The following is a 22,282-nucleotide window of genomic DNA, read 5'->3' on the forward strand; positions in this document are numbered from 1 at the left end:
AGAGAAATACTAGGCAAGAAGACCCATAGGTTAGAGCTAATGGCACTAATTATGTTCATACCTATCCACAAGGAAGCAGGCAGGAGCAGACCTAATGAGCAATCTGACTATGTTCTACATTTGGTCCACTTAAAATCAGAAGAATGTACAAGTTTTAGGGTTTTCTGTGTTTTAAGTTCCCAGAATAAATGTAGTTACAGGGTAGGGCTGCAGGCTAGGGACTGCCTGGAAGATAGGATGAAATGTATTTTGTTCATTGGATTTCTGTTTTTATTTCATCTCGAACATGTGAAAAATCAGTGGCTTTTTAAACTTTCAAAGTTGACTGCCTAGACTGATGTTTAAGAACACACAAGTAAATGTCAACAGTCTCTTGTGTTGCTGACAGACTCAAACCAGTGCTAAAACAATTTTTGTCTTAACTCTGAATTATACATGTTCAGACCTGCTATTGAAACAAATGCATTTTGATATTTGGATTTTTCTAAACTAAACACATGGCTGGGCCAGGCTCTTTGCTCTGTTAGCCTTCTGACCATTTTATAGCTCTAAGCACGTGCTATTTTCTCCCAGAAGACTCAGAAGTCCTAGAATGTTTTCAGAGGGCAAAGCCTTATAATAATTCTCACTGGAAGCAAACTAAACAAAAACCAAGTTCCAGAAAACATTGCTTCTGAGAAATGCTCAAATATCATCAAGAAGAATAAATGGTTAACTTAAAATAAAAACAAAACTATGGCAATATGTTAAAGTACAATACTGCAGTAAGGGTAGAAAACACATTTAAGGTTTCACCCTTAGTGTTAAGCTTTTTAAAAGCAAAAAGGTCATGTATATCAATTTGCAGTGTACTAAAATTGTGTTGAAGGTTTATTTCAAGTCACAGAAAATATACAAACTAAGACAATAAAATGAAGTGATTTTGTTCTGAGAGAAGGTGATAGGAGTCCTCCACCTGGCACTGATTTGAGTCATTCAAGGGTTAGGATGCAGGTCATCTTTTTTCAATATTTCAACAAAATTATAGAATTTCCAGATTTCTTGCCAGGTATTTTTGAAAACCTGTAAGAAGAAGTTAGGAGAAAGCCATTAGGAGTGAAGACAAAGCTCGCTTCAGGAAAAACTTCAGGAAAAAAATAAAAGGCTAGGGGAGGGAGGACAGGCATACAATCAAATCACCAGGACAGATTTGCAAGGTGTCTGTCTCCGACCTCCTGCCTCCTCAAAGCAATCATCCCTTGCAGCAGGGTTTCTCAACCTCAGCACTATTGACATTTTGGGCTGATCACTAGTTGCTATTGGGAAGTGGGTAAGGGGGACCATCCTGTGCATTATGGGATGTTTAGCAGCATCTCTGGCCTCTACCCACTCAATTCCAAGAGCATGCCATACTCCCTAAAGTTGTGATGACCAAAAATGTCTCGAGACATTGCCTAATGTCCCCTAGGGGGCAAAATTGCCCCTGTTTGAGAACTATTCATCTCTAATGATAATAGTATAGAAGCCTGTCCGTGATGGCAGAGATGGATCACAACTAGCTAGGTATAGGATGAAGGAAAAGGAAAAGCCAACACTTCAGCCATGGTATGCACAAACAACAGTAGACACACAATAAAATCCTGCCCACAAAAAAATTGCATAGAACCACACATACATACACACAAATTATGATAGGTTTTTTAAAACGGTGAAAACTGAGTTTGTAGTCAAGTTAACAGTAATGTGCCAATGTGAATTTCTTGGTTTTATACTACACTGGGTGAAGGGTACATGAGACTCCTTGTACTATTTTTCCAACTTTCCTTGAGTCTATGATTATTTAAAAATAAAAGGTCAAAAAATTAGACAAAAACTTTGCCCTGTGGTTAATATGCAAGGCCTTAAATTAAACATCTTATAAGCAAAAATATAATGAAAGAAATTTCAGAAACATTTCTACCTCTACTATCCAGAAACAGTAAGCAGTAATTTTCTCACATTGTAGGGAAATCCTTCTCTGGCATAAGTAAATTAGTAAAAGAGAAATAATTTGTATCTATTCCTCTGAATGTAATAGGTAGTCTATACTTTTACTTAAAAAAAAAAGAATATGTGGGGTTTGTGGAATAAAACGTTAAGGTCCCAAAAGTCTACAGAGCCCTCCATCTATGATAGCTTCTCATTAATTCATTTAAAGTCTAAATATATATATGATGCATAGTTGCAGTTTAAACATTTAAAGACATCACAAATATGGATTAAAATGATATATTTTGTAAGAGTGGTAATTACTAATAGTTAAATGAGTTCACTATTATATAACATAAGGATAGGAATTATAATATGGATGGGGTGAAAAGTAGAAATTTAAATTGTGCTGTCCTACCTGATAGTGGGGCAACGTGAATTTTAAACTGTTTTTAGAAAAAAGAATTGTTTATAAAATACAAAATGCTGGGGCAATTTTTTTTTTAAAAAAGGAAACACTGATACATGTATGTGTAATCAAGTTGATTATTTATGAAGCAGGTTACCTGGATCCTTTTTTTTTTTTTTTTGAGGCAGGGTCTCACTCTGTGACCCACGCTAGAGTGCAGTGGCATAATCATGCTCACTGCAGCCTTGACCTCCTGGACTCAAGCAATCCTCTCACGTCAGCCTCACAAGTAGCTGGAACTATAGGCGCATCTCACCATGCCTGGCTAATTTTTAAAAAAAATGTTTGTAAAGATGGAGCCTCACTATGTTGCTTAAGCTGGTCTTGAACTCCTGGTCTCAAATAATCCTTCCACCTCAGCCCGCCAAAGCTGAGATTACAGGGCTAAGCCACTGTGCTTGGCCCCTGGATTCTTTCTGCCTAAATGATGAGCAAGAAAAATAAAGGTAGCAGGGTACAGCAATCTTCAAAATATATAGAAACTGATGGTGATGATGGACATTTACTACCTTAAATTATGTGCCATAATAGTTCAACATCAAAATATTCACTGTAAAATAAATACAGGAAACAAAATATTTACACATTTTATTGAAATGCTCTGTATTTTTTCCATTTTGACAGGACAGTTTGGAATAAAATAATACAACTGATTGTAGAAGGATACACACCAAACTGTATTTAGAGGTTTTGTCTGGGGAACAAGATAGAGGAAACAGGGCTTTTTACCTTTCACTTTCTACATTTCTATATATGATTACTTTTGTTAAACTGATCATACATTACCTTTGTCATTAGGAAAGATTATAAGCAATTCAACAACTGAACAAATATTGTATAGCCTTACTCTATTCTTCCAGGAGCTAACCTACTGAAGGGTAAAGAAGAGTCTAGCTAAGTGGATTGAGGGCCGCTGAGAGAACAATCTTGTTGGTTAAGGTTAAAAGTATATACCGAGAATAGACAAGGAGCTACTCCTACTCAGATGGGATTAAGTTTGCTCACCTATCAAGGTGCTCCAGTGGATTTCTGTATTTGTTCTTTTAAAATCAGGATACTCTGCCTTTGCTCAGGAGGCAACATGGCAATCTGGTCTGCAGTCAGTTGTAGAACCTGCATAATCAAAGCAGCCTGTGCAGAGGAAAAAAAAAGGTAGTCAGTTTTAATGATGGCAGCTAAAAAATACAAAACAAAACAAAAAACCCACCACCAGCTTCTGTCCAAAAAGTTACTGTAGTGGGATATGAAGCAAAATGGAAAAAGGAAAAAAATGGAAAAAGGAAGAACATTTACACAGAAAGAAACCAACAGCCCCCCTCCAAAAAAAAAACAAAAAACAAAAAAAAAAAACAAAACTGGTGAGAAAAGCTACAATGAAAAGAACAAGTATAAATTAAAATACCTAAGATTAGACGATTCAAAACAGACAACTTCATGAACTCAAAGTTCTTGGAGACTAAGATGATATCTGTGAGCCCTGGAAATCCTTCAGGTTTTAATCCTGTTTTGAAAGTCTCTCTTTTTCACAAATTTTAGCCTTTCCCTCAGACATAAGCTCCCCACAATGGTCAAATATAAAAACAGAAAGATATAATCATGGGGAATCTACTACTGTTTTTAGGGATAAAGTAGAAAGGGAAGGAAAAAGGGTATGGATTTTCAGGTCAATCTGACCTGAACAAGAAAAACCTGCTATTGGCAGATGAGTCTGAACTATAAAATAAGCTGCCATTTACATCCACTTAAGAACTTCACATCCATTAGCAACTTCAGGACCAGACTCACAAATTTTCAGGTAATAAGATCATAAAAGAGTTCTAAATTAGAATAAACATCACCTCCAAAGGGACTTTGAAGACCCAGGATCGCCACATGGTAACTGTGAAAAGAGGAATCAAAAAGGCTAGAATTGTGCATAAGGAGGCAGTCAGACAGTGTTGCTTACCTTCTCATGATCCTGTGGCGTGACTTGGTTCTGCCCAGGACTAAAGCCGCCAGGCTGGCTTCCACCCTGTATACTCGCTCCTTGCATGCCTGTTCCCTGCATGACTGGGACCTATGTGCACAAAGAGAAAAAGAGATTTTTGGGATTTTTAATGTATAGCTAACCTGAATTTAGTAATAATGTGAAAAATTACGATCTCTACACAGATATGAGTAAAAACAGCAAACCAATGACTCTGAAGATCATTTTCTACTGTTAGCAATAGCACAAGGCAGCGTTTAGCCAGAGATCAACTAATAAGTTTGACATACTTGCTTACAACAGCTCCAGCACCATCAACACATATCACACAGCACAACTGGATACCACTGAATTAATCAAAACTCAGCCAAATAAGCAAAGGCAGAACTGAGAGCACCCTGGAAACTAGCGCTCACTGGAAACACAAATGAAAGCCAACAGAGTCTAGAGAAAATGTATTCTGGTCCACTGGGGAAGTTAAATTCACAGGGCCACCCCCTACCCTAGTTCAATCAGACACAGGTAGTTTGTCCCAAAGGGCCCCATCCCACAAGTGAGGCAGAGATGTTCATAATGTCAGAGAGTTAGAAAGGCAATGGGAAGGCCTCCAGGCAAAAGACTGCTATTAGCCCAACATTTGCTGTTTATAGCTTTCCATAGAGAACATATGGCAGATGCTTTCTGCTAAATGTAGACCAAAAAATGTGACTGACTTGAGTGAACGAACAAAGTACAGTGATATCATACTTACTGGTATTTAAGATCTTCAGTAAGTTCAACCCTTTGCAAGACTAGCAGAACCCAAGGAAAAGACCTCTTGAGTACCAAATGTAACTGTAAGAATGTCCCTATACAAGCATTATGTTCACACTCAGGCATTCACCCAGGGCTTAGGTACTCTCTTAATAAACATATATTGTTAACAAACTTGTTACCTGCTTACCCAGCAGATTAGAAGCAGCAAAACATAAAAGAAATACGGATAAACAACTGTTAGGAGCAGATACCACTTTGGTAATATGAAGAGCCAGGTGACAGCCTGACAGTGAAGGAGACCAGAAACCAAACGGGAGATAACTATGTTTTATATTACGGTATAGACAATAATGAATCTATTTAATGATGACCTTGAGTAGTCAAAACTGATTAAAGTATTTTTTGTATCCTGTTCAAGAAAGGAAATATCAAATACATCTTATAATTTTTATTAAAAAGTTAAAAAACTTGGTAGAATAGTTCTATTATCTGGAACATTCACTTACATGCATTAACTCATTTCCCAAAGACAATGGACAGATGAAACATTAGTAGAGATTTGTACAGACTTCTAGAATACTATCACTGTTCTGTTCATCATCAATACTGAATCCAGAGACAAGTTTCCAGAGACCAGTCTGAACATTAATGAGCTATTATGGGTCTGAAACACCTATGAGCATAATCTTTTTTTTTTAATTTTGTATTTCCATAGATTATTGGGGAACACGTGGTGTTTGGTTACATGAGTTTATAGCAGCACAATTCGCAACTGAGTATAATCTTTTTGAAGCTTTAATTTGAGGTACTGTAACTGTGATCTAACCACTCGATAACGGCCCTTTTAAGTTTCTAGGTGTGCTTGCTCTAGGCAGATAAGTACTAGCAAGAGTGACCATACACATCTTGGTTTCCCTAAGATAGTCCCAGTTTATGTTTTTGCCTCTAAGTAAAGTAACAGCACTTTCATTCATGTTCTCCTTTAGTTGATAAATTATATAATCACCCTAGTAATAATAAGCCTTTTGCTCACAAGTTTCTAACTACGTGGACTAGAGTTAATTTTAAAATCTAATTTAAAAGTATGAATTAAGGACATGTTGTTAAGTTAAAAAAAAAAAAAAAAGGCACAGAACAGTGAAAGGGGAAAAATAAGAATATATATTCATATTTTCCGGAAAGTAACACGAAAAATCTAATAAAAGTCATTATCTACAGGACCTAGGGGGCCACAGGGGAGACAGGTGTAGGAGAGGAAGCAAGGTTCCTTTTAGTTTAAGATGTGGTCTCACTATGTTATGTAGGCTGGCCTCCAACTCCTGTGCTCTACTGATCCTCCTGCCTCAGCCTCCAGAGTAGCTAGGACTAAAGGATTCTACCCTGGCTTTTTTTTTTTTTAAAGATGGGAGTCTAATATGCTGCCCAGGCTGGAATGCAGTGGCTAGTCACAAGTGCGATCAGAATGCACCACAGCCTCAAGTTCCTGGGCTCAAATGGTCTTCCTGCCCCAGCCTCCAGAGTGCTGGCACTATAGGTGCGTGCCACCACGCCTGGCTTGAAGTTAATATATATATCTTTTATAGATGAACGAATGTATATATTTATAAGTCAATATATTAATTAAAAATTTTTAAAAAACTTTGAAGATAAAATTTGTATTTTCTCTTGCCTCAGATCTAATTGGCTTTATAGAATCTACTAACGAAAATGATGTAAACCTAGTATTAGGGTAATAAGTTCAAGCACCAGCAGAGAGAAAGGAGCAAAATATTATCCAGAAATGTTCTTCCAATCCTTACTTGCAATGTCTTGCACCATAGAACTACCAGTAAAATTACGTAAGTGCATTATATAGTTATTTGTTTGTTATCTGTCTTCCCAACTAGGATGTAAGCCCATGGGGGAAGGGGCTTTGTTCTGTTCACACTGCAGTATCCCCCATACCTAGATCTATGTTTGGTACATAGTAGGTGCTCAATAAATACTTGCTGAATGACAGAATGAATGCATAAAACCCATTTCTGTTACTAGGTTACTGACCATACAGAGTACAATAAAAATCAAGGCCCACGAACACTTCAAACACAATAGAGAACAGTTTTATTCTACACAAAGCAAAAAAAACCCTCTATTTGTATTTCATATTAAAGAGGAGGGGGTAGACACATATCCACACATACACACACACACACACAAATGAGCAGATAACAGGACAGAGTAGTAAAGTGGAAAAAGTAGTGGCTTCTGTTCCTTACTCTGCCAGTTTCTAGTCATGTGAATTTGGTCAAGTCACCTGAATTCTTGGGCCTTAATTTCCAAACCTATAGACTGAGGGAATTAGACGACTGATGTGTTCCATTCCAGCTCTGCCATTATCTTTCTCTCTCTCATACACACAGACATGGGGAGGAAGACACATAAACAAATAGAAGAGAGAATTACACAGAGGAAGGGGCAAAAAGGAAGGTAGAGCGGTTAGAGAGAAATGAAGGTGCCAACATATAAAAACTCAGGGAAGAAACACACATACCACCTCTCCACAACCAAGTGGAGACGAAGAGGGAGGTGATGACAATCACAGACCAGCATGTACACACAGGCAGAGAGACCCAAATAAAAGAGAGGAGACAAGCCTTCGGTTCCACACCTTTTAAGGTGATTATTAATAAATTGGCTTTCACATTCCACTGTTCACTTAGGCTATATGATGACAATAAATTAACACAGGTCTCTGTAAACCCAAGATTATCTAAATGGCCACTAACAGCTCTTCATATACTCTAACCCCGTGGTTCCCAGTCAGGGTTCACATTAGAATCATTTGGGGGAGGTTTTTCAAACTATCCATGCTCAGATCCTACTAATAAGAGATTCTGAGTTATACCTGGGATGAGATCTGGGCAAGTATATTTTGGAAAAAACCATGTACATGATGTTGGTTTGTACCCCAATGAAGACTACTTTCTAACCCCTAAATTTTCAGGGGCTCTGCTCTGAATGAATAGCTACTTACTGTGGGATAAAGTTGTTTTTTTTGAACTACAATCCTGATAGCCAGAGAATCACCACCCTAAGGGATAGAGAAGCTACAGGGAGATCCGAGTCTTCCCTTTCTAACAAGCTAAGAAACAAACCAAGTCAGAAGGCAGTAATAATTAGGCTCAATAATCAATTCCTGAATAGATCAAGATTTCGTTGGATGCCAGAAGTCAGTGTTACACATACCTGTCTGGATCCCTGGGGGACAACTGCCCCCATGTTAATTGGACTGGGACCCTGCATTCCACTAGGTATAGGTCCTCTAGGGCCAGGCACTGGGCCCCTGGTATCCATGCCTCTGGCCTCCATCCCTCGGACTTCCATCGCACGGGCCTCCATCGCTCGGGCCTCCATCGCACGAGCTTCCATTGCACGGGCCTCCATTGCACGGGCCTCCAGTCCTCTGGCATCTAACCCTCTTGCCTCCATGGCTCGGGCCTCCATCCCTCGTGCATCTATTCCTCGGGGATCCCTTCCACCTATAAAGAAAATTGTAAGAAAACCATTATGTAGCCACTTGCATGTACTACAAGAATGATGAACAATCCAAGAAAGATAGAAATCTCTTATAGTCACATTTGCTCCCTCAGCTATTAACATATGAGACTAATGTCTCCTCCCCAGTTTCTCAGATTTGTGGATAAACCTTAAAGATGCTTGCAAACCTACTGTTTCCGGCATTCTTTATCCCAGATTAGAGCCAAAGACGGCTGAGTTCATTATCACATTTGCAATGTGGTCTCCCCTTACCTCTGCCATCCAACGGTGGACCCCTCTGATCTAGCATGGGTCCTCTTGGTTCTGCCATTAGAGGTCTGGGTTCGGGTAATGGCCCGCCCCTCAGCTCATGTGGGGGTGGTCCTCGGCTCTCATGGCCAGGGACATGGTGCATGGGTGGACCTTGATGAGGTGGTCCCAAGTAACCTCTGGAGATGGAGAAAAACATTATATTTTAAAATAGAACAAAACAACAACAAAATACCAAGCAGAAGATCAGTAAGTAAACATCCAACAAACAGTTGATGTAAACAGTCTATGAATACTAACAAGAAAATAACACCAAATAGATGGAAGAAAAGCTACAGAGATATACATCCATGTATTCTAGAATTTCGTATTTGGTTCATAATTAGGGAGGAATCAAGAATATTCATTATATGTATTAGTTTGCAGTACAATGTATAAGAACATGAGCTCTGGATTCAGACTGTATGGGTTCAAATCACTTATTAGCTATGTGATATTGGACACATTTACTTAACTTTTCCACACATCAGTTTCACGTGTAAAATGGGACTAATAATGGTATCCATCTCACAGGGTCTTGTGGATTTAATAAGATGATCTAAGTAAAGTACTTAGAGCAGAGTCAGAGGCATGATCCCCATTAATGTCAATTATTATTATTGCTATTATTATTTTATTTATTTATTTACTTTTGAAATGGAGTTTCATCACCCTTGTTGCCCAGGCTGGAGTGCAGTGGCATGATCTTGGCTCACTGCAACCTCCACCTCCTGGGTTTAAGTGATTCTCCTGCCTCAGCCTCCTGAGTAGCTGGAATTATAGGCGCCTACCACCATGCCCGGCTAATTTTTCTATTTTTAGGAGAGACGGGATTTTGCCATGTTGGTCAGGCAGGTCTCGAACTCCTGACCTCAAGTGATCCACCCACCTTGGCCTCCCAAAGTAGTGGGATTACAGGCGTGAGCCACTGCGCCCGGCCTATTATTGCTAGTATTAATATTTCCACTACTATAAATTTCCCTGTTCAAGTATGTATATTAAAATTTCTAACTTCTGAAAATCCAGTAGCTCAAAATGACATACTCAACTACATAGTTCTGCCTTAGGAGAAGTGCTTATCCTTGGACAGTGGCCATGAATATTTATCTATCTTTTGAAGTAGGCGAACAGGTACAACTGGTACAGAAAGATTTTTGTTCTCAGGGAAGAAGGGACAATTCTGATTTCTTCAACTGTTTCCTTCTATGCTAGTGCTTACCTAGGCTCTACCTCTCCAGTTACAGAAAGTAAAGTGCCTCCCCGTGGATCATTCGGAGCATCTCCTAACAAGCCTCGAGGGGTTGGGACGTTGGCAGGCAAGGATCCCCGCTGCATAGCTGCTCTGGGGTCTTGCATCGGCACTGACAGGGAAACAAACGAGGAGTTACTGCTGTGAAAGACACATAAGCAAACAAGAAATGACTCTATATACCACTGACAACATAATTTAGACACCTTAGAGTGGGTGAAACCTCACCACAGCAGAATCCTCTTGCAGCTCAAGAACAGAAGCAGGGTGTAGGCAGAATCTGTGCCATGTCAGAGGTATGGATGGAATTATATAAAGAGCAAACTGGGGAGCAACCTGCCAAGGACTAGCACTACAACCTGAAGAAACTTATGCTCCTGGTTTTCCTTCTAATCAATCTTAGTTCAAGGACCAGAATCACAAAAGAGAGGTAGAGTCTTGGCATATGTGAACACTGCCATGGCTCTGCAAGAACCCGCTGTCTCCTTACAGACTGCTATTCCATCCAAGCCTCCTGACACCAGTAGGGAGGGAGTACAGCCTCGGACAGATGCCCATATCATCCATGTTCTCTGCCCTGTGTGAAGAGGTCAATCTTAGGCTTGTGGCCTCAACAGGAAAAAATTAAAAAACAAAAACCCAAAAACACTACCCTTTTGGGTTCTGAACGCGAGGATGACTGCCAAGCAGCTCTTTTCCTCTCAACGTCCCACCCTGAACACCACAAGCAAAAGGAAACCCACAGATACAATGGGTACCTTGAACTCGCTCAATTGATGCAGGCCCGGCGGGTCCCACGGGCGAGTGCTGTAGGGTTCCTAGGTAAGCAGTAAGTTCAAAAGGAGAAAGAGCAGACACTTAAAATAGCTTACATACACATGCAGAAACACACACACGGAGATTGAGATGTACATATATAAGTTAAAAAGCCAAGAGTTCATTGGCTTGCTTCAGGCTACAAATCTCCCTAAACTACACTAGCTCCTTTGGGTCTCTGAAACAGTTCCATTTTGAGCAGATAGCTTTTGAAAGGAAATCCCATGGGGCACTGGTTTGATCTAGGCGGGAATAACCAGACATTTTCGATTTTCACCTCTGCTACTACTTTTCCCTTAGGTCTTCTTATGAAATCATTAGGAAAAAAATATATAAAAAGGATAGTTTTGGATCTTCTAGTTACGCAAAGAACATAAATGTAGTTTCAGAAGCAAAACATAAAAGAAATTGCACTGAATCTGGAAGGCAAGATTCATTCTGAAGCAGCCATAACTGAAGTATGGCAATTCTATTTTTGTCACATTTTAAAGCACAAAAATTTCTGCTGTCAAAAACATATCAGATGGGGAAATGCAGTGAATGAACTTTACGTGATGAAAGAGAATATCACTCCACAAGAAATACTCTGCCACAGCAAGTCTTTGATAATAAACATCATGACAACAGCAAACAAAGACTACTGAGATGACATGGGCACCAACACTAAACAAACATGGCAGGGAAGCAAGAAGTATCTTCTCAAACATCTCCATCTCCTGTCAGCATTACAAATGTACAAAATCAGCATGGATTTCAGGAAAAGTAACACAAACTAGGCACACACGAAAAGAAGACTCTTACTTCCTCTGCTGGGTACTGAAGGAAACTATAAAAGAAAGCTGATCTCACTTTGTCTCTTCATGAAGACATCCTGGAAATACCCTCAAAACATGAGTCATTTCCCTTTGTCAGTTTCTGACAAAAAGGTGAAGATAACTATAACAAGAAGATGTCTTGTGCAACTATGCGTTAAACAGCTAAAACCTGATGGATTGAGTGCTGTCCCCATGACAGGTAGAAGTATGACTGAAACCCTAATACCTTCTCATTACTGCAAAAATACTCTGGGGAACATATATAATCTATTGACAGTGGTGGGGTGGGGATAGGGCGGCGTATGATAGCAAAAAAGCATGGGATGCTTAGAGAAAATATGAGATATTTGGCCAGGGAGTTTGTCCTGCTGTCAGACATCTAACAAGAAAAAGTTAATTCTGTCACTTCAGCAACCAACCCCAGTATAAAAACCACAGACTTGTATATTGTTTATGTATGTATGTATGTGTATATATACGGGTGTGTGTATATATATATTCATATATATGTGTGTGTGTGTATATATATATTTCTCTGTTGCCCAGGCTGAAGTGCAGTGGTGCGATTATGGCTCACTGCAGCCTCAATCTGTTGGGCTCAAGTGATCCTTCCACTTCGGCCTCCCAAGTAGCTGAGACCACAAGTGCATATACCACCATTGCCCATCTAGTTTTTGTATTTTTTATAGAGACAGGGTTTTGCCATGTTGCCTAGGCTGGTTTCAAACCTCTGAGCTCAAGCGATCCACCCACCTCAGCCTCCCAAAGTGCTGGGATTACAAGCATGAGCCACTGCACCTCGCCAATATTTTGCTTTTTAAATGGGTTCCACTTATAAGCCATATGCTACAGAAGAAAAAACCTTAAGCTTCTCTATGCTTGTCCAAAACAGTCTTTCCCATCATCTTATTCCCAAGGAATAAGAGAAGAAGACACTGAAGAATGTAAGTGGAAGTTAACAGGCAGTGTGGAGTAACAGAAAAAGGATACATTTTGGAGTCAAAGACTTCTGAATCTTAGCTCTGCCACTTACTAGTTGGAAAAGAGAATAAGAGCACCAAATCCAGTCCAGATTACTCATACATTAATATTTACTTACCTTGTCCTCTTGAGTAAGTAACTTATTCTGAGCTTCCAACTCTTTGCCTGTAAAACTGAGGTGCTGCCACCTAACTCACAAGATTATTTATGAAAATTAAAGTACCTGGCATATAGTATGCACTCAGTTCCTTCTCTTTTCTTACCATCTCTCCTCCTAATATTGTTTCCAACTGAACCACTGCACTTTCTTGTCCTTCAAACTCCAGTAACATGAAGAAATAATGTGGAGATTTTGGAACGGCAGCTACTGTTATATATGGCAGTACAGCCACGGTACAACAGATGTTCATTAAGTAGGCTTTACAGACCTATGATCCCCTTCCAGTTTTCTCTGGGGTTTAAATCTAGTCTTCTACATACTCAGCCACATACTTACATGCTCATTATTAAAATTCCTTACTCAGTCAACAGATACCCATACAGGGAGAGAGAACATGTCAGTGGAATTATTAGACTAGGAATCAGGAAACAAAGGATCCACTTGCTTCATTATCAATTCTTGTAGAGCTGGGCTCTGAATCACCGAGTGGAAAGTCTAGACCAGCACTATCCAATAGATCTTTTTACGATGACAGAAATGGTCTATGTCTGCAATGTCCTGTGTGGTATTCACTAGTCACCTATGGTCACTGAGCACTTGGAATGTGGCTATTGTGACTAAGGAACTGAGTTTTAAATTTTAATTAACTTAATATTGAAATAGCCATGGGTGGTTAGTGGCTGCCATATTAGATACTGTGGATGTGGAACACTTCCAAGACCAATTCACATTAGTCAGACATAAACATTTATTTACCTTGCCCCCGTTCCATGGACACTGGTCCACTTCCTGGCATTCCAACCTGAGCCTGCATTCCTCCTAGAAGACAAAGGGCAGACAAGAAAAAACACCAATTAGAACAGCAGAAAAGAAAAATCAGAACAGGGGCTGAGTTTACAAATTTCCTCATTCTGCTCCACAAGCAGAAACCTACAAAGGAAGATATTCAACAATGTAATGAGATAGAAGATGGGGTTTGTTAGTATATTTACAATTTGCACTTTATGTTTCAGTGACAGAATAGTGAGTTCAATAAGAAAAATTCATCTCATTGGTTACCAAACTCTTGGCAGGAAGCTCTTCTATAATACAGGAAAACAGTATCACTTACTCATGGATCTCCTGTCATGAAAGATAATCTAAATATAAATATAACTCTATTAGGATAAAGCAGATACATAACAATCCTGAAGTAGATACAAAAAATTGCTGAGTTTGCAGAAATTTCTTTAAAAAATCTCTTCTTCCATTCCTCATCAACTTAGCTCTGCAGACTGGATTCTCTACAGAACAGGACAATTTAGAATTAAATCATTCTCCATGACTAGTGTTGTACTCAACATACCCTAGATTAGATAAATTAGCAAGAAGCAAGTTTGTTACATAAAAAAACTTCAAATATTGGTAATACATCATGTGTTCATACAGATGTTTCATATGGGGAATTATTATTTCACTCAATCTTCTTAGTTACAATTGTTGAACAAGGGACAGCTACAGGTATATGAGCAATACTCTTATTAATTGCCTATCTATACACTTTCAATAAATGTATATAGCTTTTAAGTTTCTCTTTTTCCCTTTTGTTGTTTGGTCTGATTATGTTTGTTAAAATACAATTTTACGTCAGTTTAATATGATATAACAAATGTGACCTTGTGTTTGTCTGTTTTCTTCATGAGCTTTTGAACCCAACAGTTCATTCATATTTAGCACAGTAACAACTACATTAGTTTTTATTCCTTCCATCTTACTCTACATTTACTACTACTTATTTTACACTGTCTCTTCCTTCTTCCTTTTTTTCTTTTCTCTATTTTTGCTGGCTTGATTTCGTTTTCACTCATTCCATTTTCCCCCTCGTTAACTTGGAAGTTTTACTATGATCTTTCACTTTACTGTCCCTTTCCATGTTCTTATAATTAGACATACAGGATTTAACATAAGAAATCTACTATTTCCTCCACCTAAGTTATATACTTTCTAGCTGTGGATTAATTTTACCTAAGGATCCCATTATCATATTTGGCTGCACTGCAGCAGTGCCTATGATAAAACTTTAGCGAGTACTGAAATGGTGAAGACTAAATGAAACTTACCTCCAGGAGCTAAGGAACCAGGGCCAGGTCCTGTGACAGCAGTTGGTATTTGCCCTGGTGCTGGAACTCCACCCTGCATAGAAGCTTGCATCAGAGGAGGTGCGCCATTGACATGCATTCCACCCTGAACAAGAAAAAAAAAACAGAGTATGTACATGCCTCTGTGGAGACTCAATACTAAGTCTATGACCTTAAAAGTCCTCTTCAAATGAACAGCCCCAAATATACTACCGAACATCCTTTTTGTATGGCATGTCTTATGCAGCATTAGATTTGTCACACACTTTAAACTCCACAGAAGCAAGTTGCAATACACATCATGAGCCTGGTTATATGAAACACGGTTAAGATGGAACATATTCTCAATGTAGAGATTGACAAGTCTTATCTGTGTGGCAAGGCAGCACATAGCACCTATTGTTAACTTCATGACTGGGGCCTGGCAATAAGAGTTTAAAAAAAAAAAAGCCCTAAACCCAAGAAAGATAAAAGGAGACTGGGATTCTTTTTTAAAAAAAAAAAAAAAAAAAAAAAAACTGCTAGTTTTTCTTATTTTTTAAAGTAAACGTTTTTTTTTTTTTTTTTTTTTTTTTTTTAAATTTAACCAATCTTTTCTCACTCCTGTCCTTAGATATAATTCTGGTTCTGGGGGAATGTGAATTTCTTTTTTTTTTAATGCTACATTAAAACTCTTTGAGAAAAAGAGAATGTCAACTTTTCATCTGTGCATTCCCCAAAACACTGAGTAGTCCCTTGAAAAAGAAACAGCTCAATAAATAAAGAATAAAGGCCAAGTTATATAAAAAAAAATTACATACACGTTTAAGGAACACAAAACTCTACAACAGAAAAGGAAGAGCTGTATAGGAAGGTAGCTAAGAGAAAACTGGCTATGAGGTCAGATAAAACCAGGTTCAGAACTATATCTGCCACTTATAATTGTGTCCATTTTTGGACTAGCTAACCTCTCTTTTCTATCTCTGAAAACGTATTTATTTATTTAGAGCAGGAGTTGGCAAACTACGACCCATGGGTCAAATCGGGCTCACTGCCTGGTTTTATAAACAAACTTTTATTGGAACACAACCACACACACTTGTTCACATATTGCCTATGGCTGATTTCATACTACCATGGCAGAGTAGCTGTGGCAGATCCTGTGGCTTGCAAAGCCAAAAATATTTACTATCTGATCATTTACAGAAAAATGTTTGCTGGCTCCTGCCCTATACCTCTGCCAATCTGAGAGATGAAAAATGGTAGCTTATTGTAGTTTCTATTTAATTTATCTTTTAAAATTACATGTATTAATAATTTATTACATTATCTTATTTTGAGGTTGAATATATTTTTATATATTTACTTTATATTTCTACTTTTGTGAAATATTTATGTCCATTTCCCATTTTTCTACTGGTTTATTGGAAATTTTCTTATTAATTTATAGGAGGCCTTTTAAAATGTATTATGAAAAATTACAGATATACAAATCATATAGAAAATAAAATAGCCACGCAGCTTGGGAAATAAACAATAAAATAAACCAATGGCCTGTATGGTCTTCCCCAATTGCATCCTGTGCTCTCTTCTCCTTAGATGACCTCTAAGACGTCTTCCTAATGTTTTAAAATTTTATAGGAATCATTACATACTCAATATATTATTTTGAAACTCACTCCATATATTTTGGGGATTTATGCAGAAACACATATCCTACATTTCGGGAATGCATCCACATTCACTTAGTTTCATGTCCGTATGTTATTGTTTTGGAGTTATTTGTGTTGGTATTATATATCTTAGTTCATCTTAACTGCTGTATGGAATTATGTTTTTCAGAGTCATTCATGTTGATATGTGTAGTTCATTTAACTGATGTACAGTATTTCACTGGATGAATGTACCACACATTTTCTCCATTCTTCCATTGATGTACATTTAGGACATTTCCAATTTTTCACTCTAAGGCAATAAACATTTCTGTGCATGACTATGGGCTCTTTATTAGTCTGTTGTCCATCACATGTGTGGCAAATACTTTTTCTCAATTTGTCATGTCTTTGATACTTATTTTTTTCTTTATATAGAAATTTTTTAGTTTTCAAATGTATCAAATTTTTTATGGCTTTAGGGTTTTGTGTCATGCTTTGAAAGCAAGCTTTACTTTTTTCATTGGTAAGAATGGAGATAATAAGAGTGCCAACCTCATACAATTGCTTTGAGGATTAAATGAGATAATGCATATGGAATAACAAAGTGCCAACCACAGTGCCAGGCATGCACATACACACAAAGTTAGCTTATAAGAAAAGGGCATACAGGAAGGATCTCTTTGTTTTACAAACTTGGAATCGAATCTATATTCATTCAGATGTCATGTGCTCTGCAACCTGGAAATTGCTTTTATGCCTGGAAATTGAAATTATCATCTCTGGTTCCTGACCATTCTTCTTTCAATATATTCTCCTAAAAAGAAAATGACATTCTAAGACAGATACAAAAAAATGTTAAGGGATAAAGCCCTACCAAAGACTGGGCCTGAGGGGCCTGAGGATTCTGCTGGTTCATTGACACATTGGATCCTGACCCAGGCCCAGCACCATGGACTGGCTGAGGGTTGCCTGCAATCAGCGTTGGGATATTTGTCTGGCGATGCAGAATTTTCTAAAAAGTGAAAAGACAAACCTATAAGCTGTCTGTTTAACAAAGCAATCAGGTAGTTCCTATCCCACTCAAGGTTTACCCGACTATTTCCATAAAAGAACCAGAAGCACTCACCAGGGCAATTTCCGGATCCACAATTCTCATCACTACCTGTGCTTGCAGCAAAGCATAAGCCAGTTGAGGGTTCTGAAGCAACATGTTCCGTGCCTCCTGGGGACTATTCTGGACACAGAGCTGAGAAGATAAGCAGATTCAGGTTTAATACTTATGACTTAGAAACTGATAGTGATTTAGAGTCATTCCCCTCTGAGAAATGTAATATTCAAGAGGCTCCTTATCAGTAGTTTTTGCATGGCACAAAAAAACCTTGGTCATGGCAGGCAAGAGAAGAAAGAGGCATTTCAAATACTGTGATACTATCATTTAGGAAAAAAGCCAAATTTTAATATCTACATCTGACATCTATGGGCCACAAAAATCCAGCTGGATTGTTTGGATAGCTGTGTTTGTGTACAAAAATAGAAAGCTCTTTGTACAAAATGTAAAATATACTGTGTACATACAGAATATTGAAGGTGCAAGAAATGGTGGTCTATAGACAATTTCTATTTGAGCTCAGGGAACTGATTCAATTAACTCCTTGAAAACCTGATGTGGTTTGCTTTATTCATAACCTAATGCCTCCTCCCACCTTCATTTGTTTCATCAGCTCAAACATCTGCTCTGGTGGAAGGCTGGCAACTGCTTTGCTAATGGACTCAGGGGCATCCTCAGGACTGATGGTCTCTCCATAAGGTGACTCAATGACAGGGGCACCAGTGCCAAGGCCTAATCAAGAAGAAAGTACAAGAAAGTTAGGGAGGCAAAACAAAAAGCTAAATCATTTCAAATATCTACTTTTCAGGGCTGCTGTAAGAACCAGCTGATAATTTTAGATTCTCCAGAGCTGAGAAATAAGTGATTTGAAAGCCTCTTGTTTCTGTGGAGGAAAGTGAGAGTGTATTTTCCGTTCTCAGAGGAAAGCTGGGGATCATGATCACATGGGAGGACAATGTTAACCTAAGTTAGAGAACTGGGAACACTGACTTCTTTTGACAAGTCATTTCAGAAACAAAATGTGAAAAGAGAAAAACATACTAATTTCAAAAACTCCTGAAAACAGTGACAGGAATGACTAATGCCATAGTTAGTACTACTAATGGCTTGATGAATTTGAATTCATCTTTAACTGAAAATAACTCCTTAACAATGGAAAAATTTCATTTTTTTTTTTTTTGGAGACAGTCTCGCTCTGTTGCCCAGGCTGGAGCAACTGAAGCATTTCTAATGTCAACTTTACCTGTTTCTTAAAGATATACACTTACTAGCAAGCCTCCAGTATGCTTAGGTCTGCAGTGACCCTATGCATTCCTACAGTGCTTGCCAGAACAGTTTTGAAATGGTTTGAGGCCTTGCCCTGCTCCATCCAGAGCAAGAGTATAGAAATTTCAGACAATTACTTGAAAGAAAATTTATAAAAAATTTTTAAAAAGATATATATAATACTTGCCTAACTCAGGCACATCAGATCAGTCAAGTAATAAACAAGCTGTGTGGCTAACCATTTCAGCATATTCTAAAACATTGCAGAAATGGAAAATCTTCCTTGTTACATCTTTACTAACTCATACTGCATCCAAGTTGGATTTGTACTCACTCTTCAGCTCTTCTTTGTTCTTTTCACTGGCAGCATTGTCCACTCGAAGTGCTCTCCCACTGAATTCACGCCCATTCAGGTTCCGCATGGCACTAAGTGCTGTCTCTTGGTCTTGGTATTCACAGAAGCCATAACCCTTTGGCTTTCCTGTCTCTCTATCATATACCAATCTGGAGAGCAGAACCAAGAACCAAGTGTCAGGAACAAATGTTACACACATACAGAGTTCCTGCTAACATTGCCATGCTTTAATTGGGCCCACTGCAACATAAATAACTTTACAGCTCTGACAGCCTTACAGAAATATTTTTAAAAACTTTTTCTTTTCTTTTTTCCTGAGATGGAGTCTCGCTCTGTTGCCCAGGCTGGAGTGCAGTGGCACGATCTTGGCTCACTGCTATCTCTGCCTCTCGGGTTGAAGCAGTTCTCCTGTCTCAGCCTCCTGAGTAGCTAGGACACAGGCATGCGACACCACGGCAGCTAATTTTTGTATTTTTAGTAGAGACGGGGTTTCACCATATCAGTCAGGCTGGTCTCGAACTCCTGACCCCAGGTGATCCGCCTGCCTCGGCCTCCCAAAGTGCCAGGATTACAGGCAAGAGCCACTACGCCCTGCCTAAAAAACATTTTTAATGAAAAAAACATATTTTAGGTAAGAATAAATGTCAATTGTATAGTATATCAATTATATCTCAATAAAGCTGTTACAAGAATAAAGTGTATGTGAAAAGTCACCAGTAAAGAAAACCTGCCATTATTACTAAGAGCCAAATCTGTGGTAATTTTTAAGAAGCTCCCACCATGAAGTAAAAGGGGATCTCACCTGAAACTAACAACAGGTCCAACCTCAGAAAAGATGTCCTTCAACTGTTCTTCAGTAGCTTCATAAGGAATGTTCCCCACTAAGGAAGAAAATAGGTAACATTAAAATTCCGAGTTTATAACATAGTTCTTTAGTGAGAAAGTAAATGACAGAGTATCTACTTGTATCATCAAATATAAGGCTCAAAATAGTGTTCTCCAATCCCAATTCCACTGTATTTCTCTAGACCTCTTAACAAAGGAAATGTACCACTGAAACTAAATACAAAATGTGTAGGTACTCTTAAATGTTAATTCTCAGACTGATCTGACAAGTGTTAGATTTTCCTTAACTTTGGTGAAAATAAATACTTCAGCACTGGTATTTACCTAAAGATCTGCAAGTCTTATCAGTGACAACAAAAAATGTCAATGTTATTTAATATAATTTTTAAAACAGGTTCATATGTATTTCCACACATACAACATTTAAGGGAGAATGACCATGAATGTAGTGAAGAATGTTTAAAAATTATTCTGAACTACTTTGTCATGTCCCTTTCAAATGGTACTCTAATCACACGTATTTTTAAAAACAACTTATTTCAGCCAAAAAGATAATTCAGAATCGTTTCGATCCTTTTTAAAATTCCTCTGAGGAGGTCTTAACAGTTCATTCATTCATTCACTTACAAGCCATCTCAGGACACCAGGTGGCCGCTACTACTATTGATGAACTAAAATGTTACGGATAAAACGCAAAGGATGAAAGTCCTTAGGAGAGAACAGGAAGTGGACACTAGGATCTATACCCTCAGCATATAGTCTGTATTCTGGGGCAGAGGATGAGAAGTAGTACGGGACAGTGAGGAGCTGTTGCCATGCGCCCTCTCCTCTAGAGAATAATTAAAGCTCATGAAAGGAGAAACGCACAGAAGCTGAACGCTAGTCTAACTTCCCCAGTGATATTGCGGAAAGCCTACGAGACCTCGGCAGAATGGGAACATCTCTTTGCTCACGAGTCCACCAGGTTGGACGCCCTACAGGATAGGCAGGGAGAACTGCATGTCCGAACCGTCAGCGGCTCCGGTAGCGATTCATGAGATAGGAGGCGCAGAGGAGAGTCCCTCCCCGAAGCTTGGCTCCAACGAATTCCTCTCACCGAACACAGAACGTAGAGAACGATCCACCGCTGGGTCTCTCACAGTCAAACCCGCCATAGCTCTGTTGAGTCGGCTTCCGGTGCGCCAAAGCACACTTCCGTAGGGAGCAAAGCCCGGCGCTGAGCACGCTTACGTATGGCGCGTGAGCCGGAAGTGCCTGGGTGGAACGGACGCAGAGCCCCTCCCCTGGCGACCTTCTGTTAGCCGCAGGGGCGAGTTGCGTCCACCAGAGGACTCAACCCCCACCGCTGAGATTAACTATGTTCCAAGCCAGATGCAGGCGAGTCCAGGCTTATTTGAAGGGTTTCAGCCTGCAGACTTCCTTCTTATTAATTTTCTCTTAGGTTGATGCAAGTACTCGTCAACCACAATAAAGATGGCGCAGCGGCTTTACCATGGTAACAGGGAAGTCCTTTGCTGACAACTGTGGCGCTTGCATTTTAGTTCCGCCCTATCAAGGGAGGGAAATGCTTGGGCGCGTCCCAGCAGCGTGCATATTAATTTGCTAAAGCTGTGCGTGTATGGAGTGAGATGAGGAAAGGGTATGCTAGCCCAGAGAAGCATAGTTGAAGAAATGGGAGAGGTAAAGGGAGAACAGACCTCTCTCTGTCCTCGTGTAGTCCGTGGGTTCCATGTGGTTCGTGGTGGGGCGGTGCGGCTGGGGATTCTGGAAGGCAGGAAACAGAAAACGTCATTCATTGGTTTTTCCACACTGTGGTGCCCACGCCCCTGGGATGTGGCATGCAGGGTAGGTCGTTGTATCAACCCGAAAAGGCAGACCCTGCCGGGGTTGGAGGAAATCCAGAGGGCACCTCAGGAGGACAGGGTTAGGGGAGAAGCAAAGAAAGGAGCCAAGAGTGCTACCTTTGAGGGAC

The 22,282-nt window shown here is 39.2% G+C and overlaps 1 protein-coding gene and 1 non-coding gene across 2 annotated transcripts; one reads left to right on the top strand and one right to left on the bottom strand.

The window, feature by feature from the left end:
- Positions 1-252: 252 nt before the first annotated feature.
- CSTF2 (cleavage stimulation factor subunit 2) lies at positions 253-21,515 on the bottom strand. The gene is made up of 14 exons (XM_023202881.1): positions 21,407-21,515; positions 20,267-20,345; positions 19,444-19,613; positions 18,439-18,575; positions 17,862-17,981; positions 17,610-17,747; positions 15,084-15,207; positions 13,741-13,803; positions 10,183-10,324; positions 8,928-9,103; positions 8,364-8,656; positions 4,362-4,472; positions 3,422-3,547; positions 253-1,062 (listed from the first exon to the last, which is right to left on the bottom strand). Exons 1-13 carry the CDS (start codon positions 21,462-21,464, stop codon positions 3,425-3,427), a joined length of 1,734 nt encoding a protein of 577 aa, XP_023058649.1. The 5' UTR covers positions 21,465-21,515; the 3' UTR covers positions 253-1,062; positions 3,422-3,424.
- Positions 19,112-19,244, top strand: LOC111536539. Its single transcript, XR_002729764.1, has one exon. It is a non-coding gene; the product is annotated as a small nucleolar RNA SNORA9 (small nucleolar RNA).
- Positions 21,516-22,282: the final 767 nt, after the last annotated feature.

This window comes from Piliocolobus tephrosceles, chromosome 12 (assembly GCF_002776525.5).
Source record: "Piliocolobus tephrosceles isolate RC106 chromosome 12, ASM277652v3, whole genome shotgun sequence".
Classification (NCBI taxonomy): Eukaryota; Metazoa; Chordata; class Mammalia; order Primates; family Cercopithecidae; genus Piliocolobus; species Piliocolobus tephrosceles.

Excerpts from the sequence above, each read along its gene's own strand:
- CSTF2 (XM_023202881.1), bottom strand. The coding sequence starts at position 21,464 with ATGGCGGGTTTGACTGTGAGAGACCCAGCGGTGGATCGTTCTCTACGT. Across the intron at positions 17,982-18,438 it reads AGCTGATGAAACAAATGAAG|CTCTGTGTCCAGAATAGTCC; the intron begins GTGGGAGGAGGC and ends TTATCTTCTCAG. Across the intron at positions 3,548-4,361 it reads CGCCACAGGATCATGAGAAG|GCTGCTTTGATTATGCAGGT; the intron begins GTAAGCAACACT and ends TCCTCTGCACAG.